This window comes from Salvia miltiorrhiza, chromosome 8 (genome assembly GCF_028751815.1).
Source record: "Salvia miltiorrhiza cultivar Shanhuang (shh) chromosome 8, IMPLAD_Smil_shh, whole genome shotgun sequence".
NCBI classification, from domain to species: domain Eukaryota; kingdom Viridiplantae; phylum Streptophyta; class Magnoliopsida; order Lamiales; family Lamiaceae; genus Salvia; species Salvia miltiorrhiza.
Genome location: NC_080394.1, coordinates 58,220,077 through 58,243,752, shown reverse-complemented (window position 1 = coordinate 58,243,752; position 23,676 = coordinate 58,220,077). Strand labels below are relative to the sequence as shown.

At 37.4% G+C, this 23,676-nt stretch overlaps 1 protein-coding gene across 1 annotated transcript; it reads left to right on the top strand.

Moving 5' to 3' along the window:
* Positions 1 to 20,122: 20,122 nt before the first annotated feature.
* Positions 20,123 to 23,057, top strand: LOC130999585 (uncharacterized). The gene is made up of 7 exons (XM_057925152.1): positions 20,123 to 20,772; positions 21,225 to 21,311; positions 21,390 to 21,653; positions 21,747 to 21,911; positions 22,003 to 22,056; positions 22,143 to 22,289; positions 22,437 to 23,057. The coding sequence occupies exons 1-7, from the start codon at positions 20,590 to 20,592 to the stop codon at positions 22,812 to 22,814; spliced, it is 1,278 nt and encodes a 425-aa protein (XP_057781135.1). The 5' UTR covers positions 20,123 to 20,589; the 3' UTR covers positions 22,815 to 23,057.
* Positions 23,058 to 23,676: the final 619 nt, after the last annotated feature.

The following is a 23,676-nucleotide window of genomic DNA, read 5'->3' as shown; positions in this document are numbered from 1 at the left end:
ATATCGCATAAGAGGCATGAGTTTCTTTCATATCATTTGCTCATTAAACATTTCCAAATTCATAAATAGCATGAGCGCATTCTTCATCATCAACAATCATAAACAAGCATCGTGTCGTGGAGAAGGCCTTCCCCAACGAACACGGGCATCGCGCCGTGAAGGGGGCCTCCCTCAGCGGTCACGGCATCGTACTATTGAGGGAGGCCTCCCCCAATAGACGCTGTAACACTGGCATACTGGCATCGCGCATACTGGTATCGCGCCGCTAGGGAGGCCTCCCTTAGCGGACACGGGCATCGCGCCGTGAGGAAGGCCCTCCTCAGCGGACACGGCATCGTACTGTTGAGGGAGGCCTCCCCTAACAGACGCAAGCATCAAACATAAGCATAAACTTATCAGCGTAAAGCATTCAAGCGTAAATAAGCGTAATCAAGCGTAAATTTCATAGGGCGTAAATAGTATAAACAGCATAGCGTAAATCATTTAACGCGCAGCATAATAAAGCTTAACTCATTTAAGCGTAATAAAGCATACCACACTTGAAGATCCAATTTGCATTTTAAAGCATAACACTTGCATAGCATTTTATTTACGTGTAAGAAATTGCCCACCTGATAGCAAAGTTTTGCTAAGGTACTCTAACTCCTTGTGTAGTTCTTACTCTCGCGCTTGACCTTAATCACGAGAATATAAAATAAGACATTGCCTCGAGGAAAATTCTTAATTAATGAGAAAGCGTAATTTAACTATGCATGAATCTGGTATGCATGATCTAATCTTTTGAGCGATAATCGGGAATTCTACTATTAATCCTCGTTAATAGATTTAGCTAATTCTCGTCTAGCGCGGTCGAATAAAACTGTGATTCTTCCTTCCTCATCGGAATATTCTAGTCGTGAAATAAACCTCGCATTTGTACTTGATTGAAAAAGGACTAACTCGGCTTTAAACGAGGTGTGACCTTGTAGAAATTATCGGGCTTTTCGATAGAAGCATCATTACTAGCGTAACCTCAAATAATTAATAGGCTCAAAAGAGAGTAGCCAATTAATTAAATAAACCAGTGGCTTAAATGAAATAAACAATAATGGCTTGCTTTAAAGTCGGAAGTCCAAAAACATTAATTAATAAACTGGGCGGCTCATTACTGATAAATAATTGGGCTCCATCAAAAATTGATACTGCTAGGCTTAGCTCAAAGGAGTAACTTCAGCTCAAGCTTTAAAAGAATTAAAGCCCAACTTAAAAAGTCTTCGACCCAAAACAATTAAAATAGGGGTCCAAATAATAATTAATGTGGACTGAAAAGAATTAATCTTAGCCCAAAAAGGCAATTTAATCGGCCAAAATGATGAATTAAACTGGCCCAACGAAATATAAATGGGACTAGAATAATAGCCCATCATAAAAGTCTTTGGCCCAAAACAATTAAAACAATTCGAGCCCAAACAATATAATTGGGATTTGGAATAATAGTCCATTAATAACTATATCTCAGCCCAATTCTTTTAAAACAATTGAAGCCTAAACTTTAAAAATAATTCGACCCAAATTTCATAAGGAAATGGCCCAGTTCGAATTTACTATATGGAAGCCCAAATAATATAAAATCAAGCTCCAAAAGAATTAAAAATCGAAGGCCCAATTGTAGAATAAAATAAATTAGGCCCAACTTAAATTAAAATCAGAGGCCCATACAGTAATTAAAATCGGCCCAATTTATGAATTATAAGGAGAGCCCAAAACAATTAAAAGAGGAAGCCCAAGTAAAATAAATGAAGAGGCCCAAATCTTCAAAAATTCGACCCAACTGAAAAAAAAAAAAACAAGGCCCAATCATAGCCCACTATCTCTATCTTCTCAACTGTCGGTCCTTCATTTTTTTCTCTCTCAAACTCGCCGCTGCCCTCTCTCATTTACCTCAATCACAGCCGCCCAAGACATCTCTCTCTCTCTCGCCCGCTCTACGCGAGCTCCGCCGCGAACGGCTCCGGCGAGGCCGCGCCGGCCAAGCTTCTGCTGCTGTCTCCCTCCGATAGTACGCTCGAGACCACAGGGCAAGCCCTAGTCCTCCGGGAGTCCTTGCTGCTGCCGCACCTCCGTCTGGGATCCGGCGATTCAGCCAGCGCCGGTCGTAGCCGTTTCTTCCCTCGTCTCAACCATGGAATCGGTGGGCGCCGGCCTCTCTTTCTTTCGGCCAAGATCTAATCGGCGTCAGCTTTATCTTCTTCAGTTGTTCAGCCGCCATCGTCTCTGATCGGCTTCGGTTGCCGACGTGGGCTCCATCAACGCCGTTGATGCTGTCCTAATTCCAGAAAGAAAGAGGTCGCCGCTGCCGGGCAGCCGCTGCTCGGGCTCGGTACCGGTGGTCAGCGCCGACTGCTGCTGCTCGTCCGCCGCTGCTCTTGAATCCAGCGAGGTCGAGGCGACCGTAGGCGCCGCTTCTGAAATTCCGGTTCACCGCCCTGGTTCGACGTTGTTGCGTCTCCCTGGCCCCTTCCTCTTCCGTGTGGTTAACATCGACGTCAAGTCGTCATCTTTCCCCGTTTAAATGAAACAGGTACAACAAATACTACTCCTATCTTTCCCCAAAATACTAGGTTCGGTTTCACTAGATCGTGAAGGAAATTCTCATTGTATTTGCCTTGTGTGAAAGTCATGGGTTGTTGATTCTATATGGATAAAAGATTATACCATTCGTTTCTTACTATGCTTTTCTAATAAACTGATCATATGCTTCATGGGAAATGAGGCGTGTAATAAAGAAGAAAGCATACTGATGTAAAAATACCTTGAATGTTTGTTCTTTTGGCTGTCTGTGCTGCTATGTTCAATAAGAAATTTAGGCTTGTAATTGATGTTGGCTGCTGTGGTGTTTGAATCAGTGGATAGAAACTGAAATAAATTGCTTATTTGCTTAACAATTACAGGATGAACTTAATCAAAGGAGAAGAAAGCATTGAAGCCAAGCATTACCTTGAGAGCTTCGGCTGAAACGAACTGGAATTGAGCCTCTGAACTTTTGGATGAAAATGAAATGATAGTTAATATTGCATTTGTTGGGTGGGGAGCAAAGGGTGGTGGCTGATAGTATAAAGGGAATGAATAATTGAGTGGAGTTGGTGGAGTGGAGTTAGTGGGAAGTTTGGTGGTCGGCTCTTTCATCTAATTTCCCTACTTTTGAATTTTCTCTCTTATTGACTAATGTACCTACACTTGAGTGAAGGCATTAAGTGAGCCACGTAGAGTCCAATCCTTTGTAATATACTAAACGATTTTCCCCAAGTTGGGAACTAGCCTGTAATCTATAAACTGTAAATAAATACTGGCTTCGATTTTAAATCATCGCATTTCTGTATTTGCTTGATATCTTTTTCCTTGCCTGCTGATAAACTGTAATATAACTTAAATTAAATCCGTAGATTTAATCTGCGTTGCAGTCGGAATAATTTCTCGACTTCTAGTAAATAATAGAAATAATATTTCTATCGCATATAAATTAATAACTTGACTTTGCTAAGTCAGTTATTAAACTGGATAATAAATTATTGAATGGCTCAATAATCCTCGTCGCGTTTTTCTCATACGTTATAAAAGTATAAAGCTAAAATAATAACTCCGTTTCTGATCAGGACCATAAACTGGATTCATTTATAAAAATTGCATTTACTAGTTTTAATCATAATTAAAAGAGCGGGCTACTACACCAAAGACCCGACGAATCCATCCATATTTGATGCAACACCCAAAGAGTTGCAGCCGAAGGACATAATCCGAATCATGAAAGGCAAATATCATGAATAGCCTTGACAGAATCGGATTGGAAGATCTACAAGAGTTAGCATAATCTTTTGCTAACCTCAATATGGTTGATCTAAAGATGAACCAAGGAGATGAGGTTCCTAAAACCGAGCCTCAAGAAGAAGAATCGTCAAAGAAGGGGTCAGCTCAAGACGATGCAAGCCAGTTCCAAATAACCAGGCGACGGAGACCTCAGATGCAGGATACTCCTGTAGGAAAGGTCACACTAGAACCAATCCATCCATACGGATTGATTCTCAACCTCGACGAAGCCAGTTTCAAAGAATGGGAGGGTCTCATCGACGAATGGGCTTCATCATTAAAATTCGTGGTTGCCACAATTGATTACGACAAGAAAGAATTTGCCAGAGTCTTCGAAGCTAGCTTGGCAGGGATGGCAAAACAATACTGGGAAAAACTTGAAGTTTTGACCAGGGAGGAGTTGTTTAGTAGCACGTCCTTATATGACATCATTAAGGAAACTACTAAACAGATTAAAATCCATTTCTTGGGAATGGGTTTTTTCGAAGGATCCGCAGAGGAGAAGCGCAAGAAATATCAACAGGCACTCTACAATCTAAGATTGATGGTGCTAGAGCCCAAAGCTCTCGATGAATTTCTGCGTCTGTATACCCTATATGTCCATATGGGTGAAGTGGAAGATCAGAAGGCCATGGACCTCTTCTTTCCAAAGTTTCCGAGTCCATGGAGGGAGATGCTCATCAATGAGTATGTTTCACCAGGAGGATATCCACTTGACAGTGCTTCAAGAAGAATGTCTTATGTTCACAAGAAGCTGTTCGAATGGTGTCAGAAGGCGGCGGACCAGAGGAATCTCAGGAGATTGAGGAGACTCAACAAGAAATCCTCATTGATGTGCGACAACATTGATCTTCCAACAGAGATTGGTGCTGAGTTGCTGTATCAAAAGAGGAGCCGAAAGAAACATAGGTACCAACCCTATGAAAGGAAGTCCAGAAGAAGTTCTTGGAAGCCAAGAACTATGTGGACTAGACAGAAGGCACGCTCCTACAAATCAGGCCAACGGAGCGGACCATCAAAAAACCGATTCTCATCTCAGAAGAGAATCCCGGCGAGGAAAACTTTCAGGCGTACCCAGGCTAAAACAAATGAAAGTTTTAAAGATTGCAACTGCTGGACATGCGGTGCAAAAGGGCATATGTCTACCAATTGCCCAGACAACGAGAAAAAGATGATAAGGAGATTCGAATCCACACCGGATATCGAAGACGCCATCTATCATCAAGAATTGATACCCGTGTATCAGTTCGAAGATATATCCTCTGATGAGAGTATATATGAGCAGGAAGAAGTCTTTAGTTCTGAAGATTCGGAAATGACCGATGGATCAACCGGAGACGAGTCAGACTAAAGAAGAGCACGAGGTTCATCACACCCAGAAAGAGGATCAGAATGGATTTACTAGCCATTTTTTGATTCCACAGGAAGAAGTGGTGAAGAAGCTCGTGAAAAAACTCAAGAAGGAAACCGAAGAGGTACAAACATACCAAGGGTTTTCTAATGGGAGACTGAATCGAGTTTTTCATAGCTTGATTCCAACCAAAAGGAAGCATCACGTTTATTTTGGCGTCACAAGCCAAGAAATGGCGCTTCCCATTGAAATCACAAGTAATCAGGTGGAAATCCAGTTGGTTCCAGCTAAAGATATTAAGCAGGATCTCAAGAAAATGAAGCCAGAAGTCGCAAGTACGATGAAATGGATTCATATTGGAGCAATTCAGTTGGTAATCAAATCCTCTCTTTTTCCGGGGACAGACCAACCGATTGATGTTGCGCTCTGCGACAAAAGAGTCAAAGATGCCAGAAATTCAATTCTTGGAGCTTTTTCAGGCAATCTCTATGCCAAGAAGATTATAACCGAGTTCTATCCACAAATCGCTTATAATCTGCAAGATTCATCCTTCAGCCGAGCCCTGACTCTTTATCAGGACTACAAGAAGAAGGAGTATATGACGGATGGAAATAGGCCATACTCATTGACTTATCAAGTCTCGTATGCCTTATCAAATTCTCATCACACGGAACTATTTCTGGGAAAAGAATATATTGAAATTCCAGAAATATTCAAGGCGGTTGCCAAGGCAGTCAGTCAAGACCGAGTGGAGATTCCTCAGATCGGAGAAATCGACATTGATATTGGAGACAAGCCGGTGCTTAGCCATACTCAGAGTCTCAGACTAGGAGCACCAAGGCTATCATTCCAAGGAAATAGGCTAACTTCAGGGCCTATAACAAGGAGTTTCTCTCAATCATATGAGAGAAAGACGATCCAGGAAACACCAGCTCAGGACATGAGAATCAAGCTCAAATGTCCCGAAGGATGGAGACAAGTTTCCACAAGATTTGATACAACAAGCAGGGAAAACCAGTTTCCTTGTAGTTCGTTGTATTACTTGGTAAATCCAGGTGACAACCGATACATCGGAACTCTGGAGGTTGGAGGTTTTGAAATTCAGACCGAAGGCCAAGACGGACAAGAAGCAGACGTCCTGATTTTAGGACGAGATTTTCTCGACAAATATAAACCATGGTCATGGAAATCAGGAGGAATGGAGATCACGATTGGACGCCAAAGAGTGATGATCCAATGACCAGTCCATTCTCGATATACATCTCTGTAGGGATGTTATACGAGAAATACAAAGCAGAATATTTTGCTGCATATGTGGATTCAGGAGCAGGAATCTGTACAGCAAAACGAGGAGTCTTTCCAGCAGAAGTTGAAGAAGATCTACCTCGAATTGCAGGAAGAGATTTCTCCAAAAAGATTTTACTTCTATCAAATGGAGTAAAGCAAACGGAAATATTGATCGGCGGAGCAGGTCAGACACCTTGGTACAAGGTCAAGACTCCACCAATTTATTTCCATGATACCGGAGCATATATATTATTCGGAAATAATTTTCTGCAAAGCTTCAAGCGGTATATACAAGACAATGAAGCTAGGAGGCTAGTGTTCACAACCAATTGTGACCACAAAATCATTGTGCAAAGGCTCAATGGAGCTTTTCATCGATCGATGCCAATCAAATTCCGCAGCAAGCGTGGTGATGATGGCAGACTCCGGAGACCCCAAATGAAGGATCAAAGGAGATTCGGAGAAGTTATGCTCAAATGCAGAACTGAGGGATTCCCAGATCTCTCCGAGGAAGAAACTCAAATCCTCAAAGTATCCCTGATATCACACAAAGATATCAAGGAAGAAGAACAGGTGTCCATTGCCGACGTCAAAAGAAGAATCCAGAAGTGTTATCACGAGGATCCTTTGGCATGGTGGGACAAGAACCAGCTCAGAGCAACCTTGAAAGTTAAAACTGGAAAGGAGCATGAGTTCGTAAGGTTCAGGCCTATCCTGATGAATCCTAGAGATCAACAGGATATGATGAGTATAATCAAGGAACATCTTGATTTAAAGCTGATCGAAGAAGGAAAATCACCCTACAGCAGTCCTGGATTTCTGGTGAGAAATCATGGGGAGATCAAGCGGGGAAAGCCAAGATTAGTCATTAATTATAAAGGGATTAATGACATTCTTGAGTTCGACGGATACTTCATTCCGAGCAGAGAACACCTTATCAATTGCATCAGAAGTGCAAGGGTATTCTCAAAGTTCGATTGCAAATCAGGTTTCTACCAGATTCGCATGGAGGAAGGGAGTAAGAAGTTCACAGCCTTCTCAACTCCACAAGGACATTATGTCTGGAATGTCATGCCAATGGGGTTAGCCAACGCGCCTCAGATATTCCAAAGGAAGATGGATAATCTCTTCAAAGATTATTCTTCGTTTATGTTTGTTTATATTGATGACATCCTTATTGCATCAAAAAACATTCATGAACATGTCAGGCATCTGGAGATTTTTGCGGATGTTTGTCAACAAGAAGGATTAGTGCTGTCTGAAAAGAAGGCAGTCATAGCCACCCAGAAGATGGAGTTTCTGGGGATCGAGATCGATGAATCCGGGATTATTCTACAAGATCATATTGTGGAAAAAGTCCAGGGATTCCCGGAGGACCTCAAAGGGAAGAAGCAGCTCCAAAGTTTTCTCGGGGTTGTCAATTTTGCAGGGATGTTTATCAAAAACCTTGCAGAACACAGAAAGGTTTTCAGTCCACTACTGAAGAAAGATGTTCCATTCATTTGGAAGGAGGAACATCGAGAGGGTATGAAGAAGTTGAAAGAGATTTGCAAAAATGTCCCGAAACTTTCAATACCACAAGACGAGGATGACTTGGTCCTCTACACCGACGCAAGTGATTCTTGGTGAGCAGCCGTGCTCACAAAAATAACCCCATATGGAGAAGAACCTTGCAGATACTGTAGCGGTCTTTTCTCCGACAACGAGGCTGTGCGATGGCACATAAACGAGAAAGAGTTTTTTGCAGTCAGGAAGGCGTTCAAAAAATGGCCGCTATTCTTACTTGCTAAAAAATTTGTTTTGAAAGTAGATAACACCAACGTTAAAGCTTTCTTAACTAAAAAGATTGAATCTAAACCTGAAAAGGCTAGATTGATTAGATGGCAAGCAGAATGCCAATATTATGATTATGATATTGTCGTTTTGAAATCTGATCAGAATGTTCTTGCAGATTTCCTTACAAGGGATGGAGCTCCCTGAAGTGGAGGCCATCGAGGCAATACAGGGGCAGCTCTTTGAAAGTCTAGAGCTGCTACAACAAGAGTGGCACAAGTGTGTGCTACATACCAAACAAGCAGGAAAGATACAAGCGGCTGATGAAGCTCAAGTATCTAACCAAATCGATGTATGTTTCATGAAGATGTTCAATCTTCAGGAAGCAACCAACAAGCCGCTCTTGCGCGCTGTCCGTGAAAATCGGGCTAAAGCAATGCTTTCCGTACAGGGCGGATTACCTGTAGCAGGGGATTCAAGTACCCCTAGCACAAAACCTGAGACAATGGTTTCACAGCCAGACTCTCGAGGAAAAGATGTTGTTAAGGGGTCACACCCTGAATCAACATGTCAACCCTCCACCTCTGGGGTAAAAGAGGGAGAGATCAATCTTAGGCCCATGACAGGCCAAGTTAAGGTTGATACTGACTTTATTGAAATTTCTCCTTCTTGGCAGATGTACCAGGACAGGTGGGAGAAACTTCTCACAAGAAAGGGCATTAATCCGGGAAATTGCCGGGTTGATGTTGCCGGAAAATATCCAAGGGTTTGGACGACTCCAGGAGCCAATCCAAACGATGTCAAGGAATGGTATGAGTTTGGGGCTTTGGCCTCAGTTTATACCACCGCCCCAGCCTTCACCGAAATCAAGGGTCTACCAAAATGGATCCAGAAGACGGTGTTCGACACATGGGAGAACAACGAGTCCCTCAAAAGGGGAGATGTTCTGGAATTGTACTGTTTCAGTGCAGCACCAGAGCCAGTCGGAAAAGGAATCCGTGAAGCTTTCCACTTCATTAAGCTTCGGAGACCTGATACGGGAGCCCTTAACAGGATCAAAGTTCCCGACTTCCAGGCCGCAATCGTCTCAACATTCACGGAGGAACAAATCTCCACTAGACGAGCATGGGGTCTATGGGTCTGTCTCACAGAGATGGACAAAATGAAGTCCAGATTCAAGTTCTATCAAAGCTCGGATCTGGGAACGTTCCTAGTTAATACCATGACAGGAACAACAACTCCTTTTGCCGAAGAATCTTTCGAGAAGAAACGGCAAATGATTTGGAAAAACAAGATTGCGGGGAGCCAGGAGACTCGTCGCAAGTTTTGCAATATGGCTCATCTAGGCCATTGGATCGAGAAAATCTGCGATCAATGCTCATCGCAGAAGGAGCCAGAATTCGGCAAAGGATTCTTTCCAAAGCCGGATAAAAGGAGGTTCCGGTCTGATGAACATGATAAGCATCAGACTCCAAAGGGAAGGACACCTCGGGCACCAAAAAAGGAAGGTGGCCGACAAAGATAAGTGAATCATGTGATTCACAGCAAGGATCGCACCCACAAAAGAAACGACAAAAGTGGGTGGAAGCACAGGAGAACCACTCACCAAAAGCTCCAGGACAAAAGTGAGTGGAAAGAAAAGCAGCCGGCCCCTACCAGCATTATCACAAGGCGATAAAGCAAGGGTCCAGCACCATGTGAAGCCACTAATAAGTGTCGGCAATCAAGGCCGACAAAAGAAGGTGGATGTCATATTCAAGCAAACGGGCCACGAGGATGAAATCCGGGGCCAACAACCAAGCAATTATAGAGGGGATCAAACCTCTATATAAACCCAAGTGCTGGAGAGAAGAAGATCATCGAAGAATCAGAGCACATCTTCACACACCACTTCCTCTCTCTAGAAAATTATCTTTGTATTTTTAAATTTTGTTTTCAAAGTTTTTCATTTTAGTTTTAGTTTCCTTTTCTTTTTATGTACACAAGTATTGGCTACTATGTGTAGCTAAACAAGTTAGTCTCCTCCCTTGGGGAGTTTTATGAAATAAATTAATTATTATATAATTCCTCTATAAACGCTTAGTTTTTGTCCAACTATTCCGGGTTGAGTAAAAATATTTTCTTTATTTTCCCAACAAAGTATTGAATCGACACTTAGTGAAGGAGAAGGGTTGCAACCATCTCTTGCGAGTGTGTGGTTGGTACGTGCCGGGTGGGCAGACGAGCCGTAAAACGCAACAAGACCGACTCCTGAAGAAGACCAGTCGATAAAGGTATAATGTTGGTTTAAATTTGAGATTTATTTCGAAGTGTTACGGAAGCATGTTGGGCCTGATTATTTGTTAAACTGTTTTAGAAATCATAATATGGGTATTTTGTCTTGATATTGTAATATGTTGGGGTTATTCTGCAATTTTGATTATTTTGGGGTAGTTTTAGAATTTTCAGAAAATAGTCATGGGAGAAACTAGAAGAATCATTAATGTGGTGTATTATGGAGCAAAAACTAAAGGTGATGTTATATTCTAGAAAATTGGGAAAGTTGATGTATTTAGTGGCCAATACCCCTTAAAATAAACATATTGGTCCATAAACACTTTCAATATTTTAAAGCCCAATTATCATAAATAAGGCCCAATCAATAAATATTGCCCACTTTTTTCCCCCTTTTTGTTGTGAAACAAACAATATTATCATTAGCTATTACTATTTGCAATTATTGCCCTTAAAATGCGACGATCGTGTAGGTTTGATTTAATATTATTTTTTTTCATTTTTTAATGTTTTAGAAAAGGACATGATTTTATTTTTTTTATTGGTAGTCTTTTAGTAATATAAAGTTTTAAGCTTTTTGACATCACATAGTCCATGTCTTTTTGCTGCCTTTAGTTTAGATGTAATCTTTAATTCGCAATAAAAGAAAATTTGAGACATCTTTAATGATAAAGCCATCACTACTTTTTCTTATCGGAATATAATATTTCTCTAATTTTCTCGCTAACTTTTTGCAATTTTCAATCCTTATTGGATGGCTTAGTTGGTTAATTGGCCCAATTGTAATTAGTTAATTGTTTTGAGAATTAAACATTCACATTCATTAGTTCTTTTAAATGACTCAAACCTCAAACTTATTCAAAGTGAATCGTCTTAATAATTGAACTTGTGTATGTGACTAAAATATTAAAAGTTGGATAGAGTAACATGCAGCTATATATGTATTTGAAAAGATAAAAGATAAAATATTGAAATCCATCTCATTTCCAAATAACCCGACCAACACATATGATGCTTAATTAATTTTCCACTTTTATAATATAATTTGTTAAAATTTACTTTGTAATATAAAGCCATCATCATTGATTGGAAAGAATTTTGAAAAGTAAGTAGAATTTGATGTTTTTATTCGTTTGCATTTTCAAAAGATAAGGACCACAATCATGGGGAAAAGTGGGTCTTAAAAGTTGAAAATTGATATATTTTTTCTTGTTGCATGGCACCAATCATGGAGAATAAAATCAAGAAGGAAAAAAAAAAAGTAGGTTGCACCCAACTTTCCAAATTTCACTAAATTATGATCATTGCCAATGCATTACATTAATTCTAAATGAATAATTGAATTTTTAATCTTCAATGTATTTTTTTTATAAAAACAGTTTTTTAATGTTTAATTGCAATTCACACAACAATACATACTTGTTGTAAAAGAACTTTGTACAAATGATGTAAAATGATATACTATGTTTATATATACATATACTAATATCATCATTCATATTATAGAGGATCAAAATAAAATGGAGAATGCTGATTTACTTATACAATTTGGAATTGGAATATATCAAGAAAAAGATTGATAGTAGAACATTAAACTCAAGTTCAATATTCATTTTTATTTATTTATTTTGATATTAATGTTAAAGAAAATCACAATGATGCATCATAGTAATATTTTACAATTTCATATCAGAAAGTTATGAAACCAATAATTTACAATGGAGCAAATGGAGTCGATAACGTGCAAATATGGCTTATCTAAACTCAGAATCTTTTAATGGTTTGATCCAAAAATGATTCTTGAAGGTTAAAAAATAAATAAAAAGAAAAGCAGCGCTTGTTCAGTTGCTTTCACAAAATATGATGTGATTTTGATTGTTACATATAATTTTTATATCACGTTCCTACAATTTGTCGACTTGTAAAAAAATGAACTATAATTCGAAACATACAAAAATAGGGACCAATTTGAAAACCGACTTAATGTAATGCTTATTGCAACTCATAGTTTTTTTTTTTTTAATAATAAAACGATAATAGTCAAATCGATATGTGTGGTTAAAACCCAAGCATCATCATTCATCACAAAACATCCCACACTACCTTCTGTCAAATTGGTACTCTCAAGTCTTAATTCTTTTTAAATCCTTTTTTTTTTTTGAAAAATAAAAAACATGTTATATGTATATATAGGAAAGCGTTCCAGTGAGATTCCCTATGTGGTGAGATCTTAGATTGATTTGTGGGTGTTGATTTTATGTATCATACAACTAATATTTACATAGAGGGCGAATTTTTTTACCAAGGCTCGAATTCTGAAAGGAGCGAAAATTTTACTAATTTTTTTAGGGGAAAGGTGCATATTGCCCCCTGAACTACACCCCCTAGAGCTTTTAGCCCCCCATTCTCGGTCAAGGCGCGTTGACCTCCCTGAACTCCCGAAAGAAGGGTGCAATTAACTCCACTCGTTAAACGGCCGGTAAACGCCGTTTTCTTTTTAAAAAAAATATTTCTAGTGGACCCCACTCCCTCTCTCTCTTATTCATCCGTATATACTGTTTTATTCAACACTATGTACTGTCTTATTCATTGTACTTATGATCTCACGAAAAATAACAATTTAATTTGATCGCACCCCTCTATATATAGATGAGTTTAAGGAATACTCAATCCTTACACCATGAGGATATCAAAATTAAAACTTACATGGAAAAAACGATCTTTCGGTTGACTACACCAATCACATATTGAACAATAAAAAGAACAAAAGAATTGAGCACGAAGCCACTTCAAAAAACTAATATTTTCACACCTTCTACAACTTTTGTGATACATTGATCGATTTTATTAAAGATGAAATCGTTTCGTACCTTCCAAATTCTCCACAATTGCATTGCCAAATCAAATTTAGTCTCTTTTTCCCCCCTCTTTTCCTTCACCTTTCGATAAAAAGTTACTAAAGCAGTTGTGCAGGTTAGGAGAAGGAATAAAAATGCAGTTCAACCAACAATTCACCAGGGATCAGACTTGATTCGCATAGTGACAAACAACAACACGAACTTTGAAAATTCAAATTACACACATTATATAAGATGATACTCATATTCGATTGTATTTTTTTAAAAAATTATTTTGGTAACTACTCCCTCCGTCCCACCATTTTAGTCCCCTCTCACTTTTCACACATATTAAGAAAATACATTTAATTTTTATATTTTTATCTTTTATACCCTTATTTATTATTTTCACACATCCTTTTCACATTTAAGTGAAGCATTAAATAAGGTCAATTTAGTAAAAACAATATTTTTATATTATATTAATTAGAAAAGTGGACTATCTTTTTGGGACATCTCAAAATGGAATAAGGGACTAAAATGGTGGGACGGAGGGAGTATTAAATATGGATTAATTGGTATGAATGGAAGAAACAGGAAACAAGAAGAGAAAGGGGTTTTGGATTTGTCTCTATTGATATCTTATGATTATGAATCCAATATTACAATTAAGCATGCAATTTGATTGTTTCAAGACGATGCACAATATTATATGCAAACAAAATTGTGTGACAAATTCTAGGCAAAATGTCTTGATACTTCCCTGACATCGTCTCACTTTTTCCACAGACGCCCAAGTTGGTGTCATCTCCAATTTTCAACTACAAAGTTAATATTGGAACATGATTCGGAATTTCATGTAACCAAAAGCAAAGAAAAAAAAATTTAAAAGTAGAAAAAAGAAAATACTCCCTCCGTATTGTATCTGAGACGCTTTTTATTTTGAGCGTCTCACTGTAAATGAGACTTTTTTCTTTTTGGATAAAAGTTTTTCTCTTTAAACACATTTTCACTTTTTCACCTACACACAAAATACACATTTCTTAATTCTCGTGCCCAAAAAAAGGTCTCACTTACAGTGGGACGGAGGGAGTAATAATGTTTCCTTCCTCCCCAAAACATTTCCTTCCATAAAACGTACACAAATTTTAATAAAGATTAATTGTGTATTTATAAGTGAATAAGAGGTCCACAGATTGAAAAAAATAGCTATGGTGAATTTATTAATAATAATATATGTAAATATTTGAGAATTTCAAAAGTAATAATTAATATAAAAATAAATAAAAAAATATTTTATGAAGAGACAAAAAATAAAACGTTAGAAATGGAGTGTCTTTGATGGACTTGGGGACAATAAATTTGAATAAAATTCAGAGGATAAGAAAAATATTTGACATAGGATTCGAGTGTGCAGTGCGGTGGGGTACAGTGCTTACAGTCATCGGAGTCCGTGTCAGTCGGGTACGGGCTCACGGGCGGGCGGGCTGGGTCTAAAAGCTGCGTTTTGGGCCCGTTTATTGCCTATTGACTCTCAATTATTAGAATATAAATTTTTTAATCGCCATATATAATTCACATATTAATTATTTTATCCATCTACTTACAATAGCAAATCTAGATAAGCTGGGTGTGACAAACAAACTGTCCAAGCCTATGACTCTATAATGAGCTTCTAAAATTCGGTTTGTGAGATTTGTTGTATACCATATTTTAGAAGTATTAATTTACTATAGTAATTTAATCATATGTAGATTTTGGAAAATGTAGCTTTGACCAAATATTGTACTATTCTAACAAATAAATATTGACCCATGTCGTTGAGTTGTCCAACACTAAATTTATAGTACTAGTTGAATCAATAAATAACTAGCACGCTAAAGGAGATAACAATTAAAAATAAAAATAAAAACAAAAACTTCATCCCCTTATTTATAGCCATTTTTCATTATTTTTTTGTATTTATATCTGAAGTTATTCTTCAAAATCATTTATTACACATGCCATTTTGGGAAAATTCATATTTTACATCCAATTTAAAATATTTCTTGTTTTCTTCATTGAAAATGTTTACACAAAAAATGTATACATATATGCAGTCCGAGAAGAGCGTTACGTCAATTTATTTAGATTTGAAATTCAGTGAACAAATGGTTACTATTTTATTATGCATTTATTTATTTACTTATAGTGAGATATTATCAGAAAATAACAAAAAATAGAATCCACATGTTGCTTATATAAGAACAAGTGAGTAAGAACATGTCACGTGAATATGAATCACATTCATGAGGAATTCCATTATTGATCGGTCAAAATCATAATACTGTTGAATCTGAATTAAAATAGGAATAATAGTAATTAATAACATATTTAATAATTACTGACCGAGAGAAGAAGGCCATAATTAATTTCTTGAATTATATATTTAATCATTGCTCTAAGCCTGTAAGGATAATTTAACTGTACCATTTAATTTTTTTAATGCACTAATATATATTAATTGAATCATAGCCTACTTCATGTTACATTATTTATTTCGAAAGATTGTGCAAGCAAAGCCCAAAGGCCTACAAAACTCAATTATATAGATGCACTAGCAAATTAAGTTCTAGAGATTTAAAAACTTAAATAAAATTATCGTATGAGCTTATATGTACCTACAGATTTATAAAATTCTTTAATTGCCAATTATTGGTCAATGTTTTAATTATTTTGACAGGTTGATCAATATTATAATTATTTTTTTTTGGAATCGAACCAACAAATCATCGCATAATGCAAATTACCAATAATTATGTTTTCTCGTTTAGTCCAACATCTATTTATTTAATACGTTTACGAGAGGTATACTTTTCATGTCGATTTACCAAATATTTAACTCCAATTAAAATCTTAATCGTCATAGTCCTATTTTTTTAACCCTTAGTATAAAGCAAGCAATAACAATCACTCATCAACAAGAATAATAGTGATTATGTCATAATAATTATCTCTTAGTCGTAATTGTAATGAATGCTTCTCGGACCAAAATCCACATGTAATAATTGATTATTTCATTCTTGATCGATTTTCTAAACTCGCCAAACTTATATTCCTTACGATTTTTTAGTGATGGATAAAATTGTAATCGATAAAGAGGATTAATTAATTAATTGAAAAATATTTTACAAACAACTCACACTTAGAACCGCAAATGAATAAAGCTACTCGCAAGCTATTCGAAATTCAACTTGAAAAATTCGTTCAAAGTTTGATTTGAAAGTAAACGACCCGAGCTTCGACCTAATTTCGAGCTCGAGCCCAACAACACTCGGCTCGTTAAGCTCGCAAATATGTTCAAATTCAATTATTCGCGAATATGTTTGCGAACCTGCTCACGAGCCTTCAATCTAATTAGTACACGAGTCTTAAACGAAACGAGCTTGAGCTCAAGTTCGAGTAACATATTAATTAAAAAAAGTTTCCTAATTTTTTAACAAATCGAGCTCGAACATCATGTATATACGAACATCTAACGAGTTGAGCTCAAGCTCGAATTCGGCATTATCGAGTATCGCACGATTAGAGCTTGGTAAGTGGATGACGAACCGAACTCGAACAACAAGATAAAAACTCGAATCGAACTTGAACACCCGAATATTTAAATGAGTCGAGCTCGAGCTTGTTAATATTCGGCTCGTTTATAGCCCACTCACACACTAACCATTTAAGTAACTCGAACGAGCTTCATTATGAATTAAATTAATTTACCTAATTACTAGTGTATTACCCGTCGAAATTCGACGGGTACATATTTTTTGTAATTTATATATTTTATGTTATTTTTATGATAATTATATAAAATAATTTTTTATGTAAATTATTTATATAATTAATTAAATTAAATTAAATTAGTAATACATTTTAAATTATATTAATCTCAACAACTTTTAGCAATTAAATTATTAATTTTGTTGAGATCATAAAAATACCCATTAGTTTTCATATGAACTTTTATAAAAAGTTAACGCATAAGAAGAAAAAAAAGAGTAGAAATACATATAAATTTGACATAGGTATGATGGCGGATTGATTTGTTGCATTTGTTGTTACAAGATTTATTAATTTTGTTCATTTTTTTTATTTTTATTTTTTGCCTTTTGACCATAATTTTATATGGAGTTTGAAAAATCATAATTGAATTGTGAGTATATAATTCCGAACTTCTAAAAGCATAACTAATTATGAAAATAATCTCGCCTGATATTTAAAAGACCATAATTGATTTATCGAACATCGTATCATTTGGAGTTTTAAGACCAACCAAGTTGTGGGCATCATCTCGTCGCAAACTTGACAGATCATCTCTAACTTATGAGCATTATCTTGTCTGAAACTTGAAAAAGAATCATCTCGTCTAAAACTTGAAAGAACATCATCTCGTCCGGAGTTTTGAGCATCATCTCATCTAGAGTTTGAGAGAGCATCATCAAATATGAAATTATATTCAACTATGACTCCAATTGTCAACTATCTAACAAACATAGCTCTAACAATTTAGATATTTTATTTATATATGTAATTTTATTAGTTCAAACTCTAGAGAGAAAGGAAAGAGAAGAGATCTTAAAGCAGTAAAAGAGAGAGCGTGTGCTTTATTTCATCATCGTAGGTATTTATAGGCATTACAGTCAGGGTAAAGTAGTAAATTCGTTTGGTCATCTATTCCGCATGCTCGCCATTAAACTAATTAAGGCTATTATTAGATTATAACTTGTCAGGTCGTTGTCCCCTAATTACAGAGCTGGATTATGTCCTTATCATCCCGCTCTGTCTAGTAGCTCTGGATTTCCTTCCTTGGGGCAGACTTTTACTCTTTGGCTCCGCTCTGCTAAATAGCTCCGCCTTTTGGCGAATTGTCTCTGACGTGTGGCTCCACGCTCTGGCTCCAATAGCTTAGCTCTGACTCTGGATCTGGCGATTTGGCTCTGACTCTGACTCTAACGACTTAGCTCTGACTCTGGATCTGGCGACTTGGCTCTGGCTCTGACTTTAATGACTTAGCTCTGACATCTCTGCTCTGGCAGCTCTGCTCTGGCAACTTGGCTCTGGCCCTCTGGAAGCTCTGCTCTGGTTAGCTCTGGCTCTGGCAGCTTTGCTCTGGAAGCTCTGCTTTGGCAACTCTGCTTTGGCAGCTCTGCTCTGGAAGCTTTGCTCTGGCATCTCTGCTCTGGTTAGCTCTGGCTCTGGCATCTCTGCTTTGGCTAGCTTTGGCTCTGGCATCTCTGCTCTGGCAGCTCAACTCAGCGGTGACTCGGCAGCGGACGAACCGCAAGCTCAGCGGCGACTATTTTGCCGGAGTTTAGAAGAAGGAATGACAACGGGTTATAGGAAAAAGAAATCTTAGGGCTCTTGTATTAATTGCTTCGAATGGAGAATTCTCATGGGTTTAAGAAGTGGAATCAGAATCGAACTAATTAAGGAATGGAAGAGGGAGTCAGAGATGAGGCGGAGCAACGCCGCCCTTAGGACGCGGCGACGCCTGAATTTAGAGGGAGAGAGACGCGGGCAGTTTAAGGGAATTAGGGCTCAATTTGAGTGTGCAATCGACTTTAGAGAGAGAAAATGATTGAGAGAAGAGAGAGACAATGAAGGGGGAGACGACGCCGACCTGATTCAGGGACGGCGGCGATGGGGTTAGGAAAATGGAGGCGTGAGGAAGAGGGAGACCTGACTTTTGTTTTAAAAGTGAGAATGAGAATATATAAATTGGATTCTCAAATGCCACGTTGCAGATTGAGATTGAAAAGAAAGAATTTGAGGCCTGCCACGTAGGCTAAGGCCTAATCGTATTATTATTATTATTATTATTATTATTATTATTATTATTATTATTATTATTATTATTATTATTATTATTATTATTATTGTTGTTGTTGTTGTTGTTGTTGTTGTAATGGACGAACAGAAGCAAATAAAGTTTGCAGAAATGAAAAATATATTTTTCTTCCCTATATAAATAAAATGTATGGATTTATTTTATAAAAAATAAAAATAAAATTTTAATTATTTTGATAGACATATAATAAGATTTTGTTTTAAAGTAATCAGTTTATAGAATTTGTGCCTCTTTATGCAAACATGTAAATCAATGACCGGATCCGTTTATAATTTACATATACGTGCATGTCTCAATTCAAAATTAATTTTATTGAAAATTAAGAATATAGATATTATATATATATATATACACAATGTAATATATTGCAACATATACATATAATATGTACGCAATTGAGAAATATAAAATTAATAACAAATATACATATAATCACTAACATTCAATTAAAATAATTTATCGTATATAGATTATAATTTTTTTCTTATTAGACATGTAAATCTAATTTTTATCTAGAAAAAATAAATAATAAAATTTATTAATTTAGATTATATGTAATGTTAATATTATATATATATATATCATTAATTATATTTATTATGATTAATGAATCTTTATATAGAATGTAATAGTTAATTAATTAATAAATGATGAAGATTATATATGGTAAATTTTGAAATGGTGAGATTTTAGATATGCCACGTAGGTGGAGTAATAGATAATCCAACACTGCTATTAGTAGCTAAAATGAAAATTTTCATTGATTGCTGCATGTGCCTATGTGGTAAATGAGAAGAAAAGAGGGTGGGTTTTGTGAAAAAGAAGTAACCAAATTCAAATGAAAGGGGCAAAATTGGGAATTTGCAGGATTGCAGTGGCAGTTGAGTGGATGCCAAACTTTCCACTTCTCCTCCACTTTTTGATCTTTCCCTTTTTGCCCCTCCTGTTCGAAAAAGACAAAAATGATTAAAAATTAAGCCACAAAAGCATTATAAAAATCTCGAATAAAAACACAGACATCTCTGCGCTTGGATTGGATTTTTCGAAGAACTCCATTGAAGGGAAGAGAGAGAAAGCATAAAGTGGGAGGGAGGGTGAGAGAGACTGTGGGGGAGAGGGGGAAGGAGGCGTCACTCCCAGCACCGAAATAGCACTGCCCGAAAAAGGTGAAGGCGAAAGGGGTGCGTAGGATAAGCAGAAGCTGCCGTTGTTCACTTTCTTTCTTTTGTTGTTGTGATAGTCATGAAGGGCCGCTGACGTTGAATCTTGTTAAGCCTCCCGTGCTAAAAAGGTCGAGTCTTTTTGAGTTATTCCATCTGGGTTTTGGTGGGTTGGTAGCTGTGATGGACGGCGCGCATTATAGCAATGGCCATCGGAGAAGGAAGCTGGAAATGACGTTGTTGTTGGCGTGCTTATGTGGCCTGATCTCGCTATCTTGCGCGGGGAGGCCGTCTGTCTCGAGGCAGAAGCTGCAGGTTGAGAAGCATTTGAAACGCCTGAATAAACCTCCCATTAAGACCATTGAGGTAACTGTGAATTCCATTCTTTTTTTTTTCTTTTTTCTTTTTCTTTTTGGGATTGGAGATATAAATATGAGGAGAAAAGAGGTGGAGTCAAATTTCAGTTTTTTTTTTCTTTTTCAGTGAGTATTTAGAATTAGTGCTGAGTTTCAACAGTAGCAGTCCATCTTTGCAACATTTCAGAAATAGTAATAATTTTTTGCTGTATTTTCATTTTCTATCTTAAATGCTGAGGACCTCCACTGGTTTGTGCCATTAATGGGTTTCTGGTGTTGAATCTTTTCTGTTATCTACTCTCTCTCTCTCTCTCATGGGGTGTGACTGTAATATCAGGTTGGTTTAAAGGATAGATTTTCTGGGCTTGAGGCTTAATAAAAAAAAGGATGTTTTTTTGTAATGTACTATTGTATTAGTATTTGTGAAAATTGGCATTTGCTGAAGATATTGTGAACGAACAGAGTCCAGATGGTGATATCATTGACTGTGTGCCCATCTCTCATCAGCCAGCCTTTGATCACCCCTTTCTCAAAGACCACAAAATTCAGGTTCTGTTGCAAAAATGAAATATTGTTGATATAATTTGAGGGCATTGATGATTCTAACAAGTTTTATCCTTGATTCAGACAAGGCCTAGCTACCATCCAGAAGGGCTCTTTGATGACAACAAGGTGTCCAATTCCAAAGGCCCTAAAGAGAGAAGCAGTCCTATGTCTCAGCTGTGGCATATGAATGGCAAATGCTCCGAGGGTTCGATCCCGATTAGAAGAACAAAGAAAGAAGATGTGTTGAGGGCTAGCTCTGTTAAGAGATATGGCAAGAAAAAGCACAGAAGCATTCCCAAGCCTAGGTCTGCTGATCCTGACCTCATCAACCAAAGTGGTCATCAGGTAGCCCATAAAGATGCAATCTTTGATGGATTTTGATGGAAAGTAATCTGTTGTGTGTTTTGATGGACTGTGTTGTGTGAATTTTGTAATCAGCATGCAATAGCCTATGTTGAAGGAGACAAGTATTACGGCGCGAAAGCAACTATCAATGTGTGGGAGCCTAAGATACAGCAGCCTAATGAGTTCAGCTTGTCTCAGATTTGGGTGTTGGGTGGTTCTTTTGGTGAAGATCTCAACAGCATTGAAGCTGGTTGGCAGGTACATACATACATACATACATACATACATACATTTAGTCGAAAAACTTGCAAGAATGTTACGTTGTGACGCATTCTTGTTGGCATTTCAGGTCAGCCCTGATCTCTACGGTGACAACAACACGAGGCTCTTCACTTACTGGACAGTAAGGCTCATGAGCTCCCTTTCTGTGATACCATTGTTATTATCATATTATGTAAAGTTTGAATTTTTGTCCTTGATTTATTGCAGAGCGACGCATATCAAGCAACCGGGTGCTACAACCTTCTCTGCTCGGGCTTCATTCAAGTGAACAGCGAGATAGCAATGGGGGCGAGCATCTCCCCTGTTTCAGCATTTAGGAATTCACAGTATGATATTAGCATTCTTGTTTGGAAGGTAACTAACTAAACTGCCTTTACTTATGAAGTAATGAACATATCATCTCCTTTTGGAAAAGCATGATCACTAAGAGATGCTGAGAATCTTGCAAAGTAGGATTTAGCATTAAACCATGATTGTTTTTGTTTTGTTTTGTTGATGTAGGATCCAAAAGAGGGGCACTGGTGGATGCAGTTTGGGAACGACTACGTGTTAGGATACTGGCCGTCGTTCTTGTTCTCGTACCTAGCGGACAGTGCTTCGATGATCGAGTGGGGCGGGGAGGTGGTGAACTCGGAGCCAGACGGGCAGCACACCGCGACCCAAATGGGCAGCGGGCGTTTCCCGGAAGAAGGGTTTGGCAAATCAAGCTACTTCAGGAACATCCATGTTGTGGACAGCTCCAACAACCTCAAATCCCCCAAAGAGCTAGGAACCTTCACTGAGCAATCCAACTGCTATGATGTTCAGACAGGCAACAATCAAGATTGGGGCCATTACTTCTACTATGGAGGCCCAGGCAGAAACCCTAATTGCCCATGAACAAGGAAAAACACAACTGTATAATCAAAATCTATGTAATGTAATAACCACTTATTTGTTTTCTAGTTTTAGTAAAATGTAACCTATGTAGGTGGAAATTTTTGACCCTTTTCTTTTCCCTGAAAAAGTTGTCCATGTAAGTGAACAAGGAGGGAAAAAGTGGCTAAGTTTCTTGAAAAAAAACAGGCCCTTTGTCATTTTCTATGTAATGTTATAAATATATATCATTGCTTGTTTTGCTCACTCCATAAAAATCAGTTGAATGGAGCTTTCTAGCTTGCCTGAAAAACAACATTTCTTCTAATCAATAATAAATTCCCATGTGAAGTAAAGAAAGGGGAAATAGCAGTCCTTTTCTTACCAAACATGTCACACATTGAAATTATAGGGTGTGATGGGAATCTTGATAGGCCATACTTTGTATTATTATATTCACTTTTATTACATTTTGGGCTGGGACATGTCACATTGGACTTAAATGTTAGTGGGGTCTCAAATAACTCATTTTTTAGGGTGGAGAAAACATATTGGGAAATTGTATACAGTCTCCAATTAATTAAAAAAAATTGATTTTTTTAATTTTTTTTGAAGGAATCCACAAACATGTCCACTATAAATGTGATAACTTAAATAAAGGCATTTAAGGTAGTGTGGATGAGATCTCCATGTGAGTGATTTGATAAGAAAAAGAAAAAAAATGTTTTTTACTTTTTTGAGTCTTGGGATTTTTGGTGCATTGCCTTTCTGTAAAGAGGGCACCACTCTTTCTAAACTTTGATATATATTTTTCACTTTTCATATGTCATAGTTTATGATGGGCTTAAAAAATATTTCTAGGATTGACATTTTTAGGTTTGCCCAC

Excerpts from the sequence above, each read along its gene's own strand:
- LOC130999585 (XM_057925152.1), top strand. The coding sequence starts at position 20,590 with ATGGACGGCGCGCATTATAGCAATGGCCATCGGAGAAGGAAGCTGGAA. Across the intron at positions 20,773-21,224 it reads CTCCCATTAAGACCATTGAG|AGTCCAGATGGTGATATCAT; the intron begins GTAACTGTGAAT and ends GTGAACGAACAG. Across the intron at positions 22,290-22,436 it reads TTAGCATTCTTGTTTGGAAG|GATCCAAAAGAGGGGCACTG; the intron begins GTAACTAACTAA and ends TTGTTGATGTAG.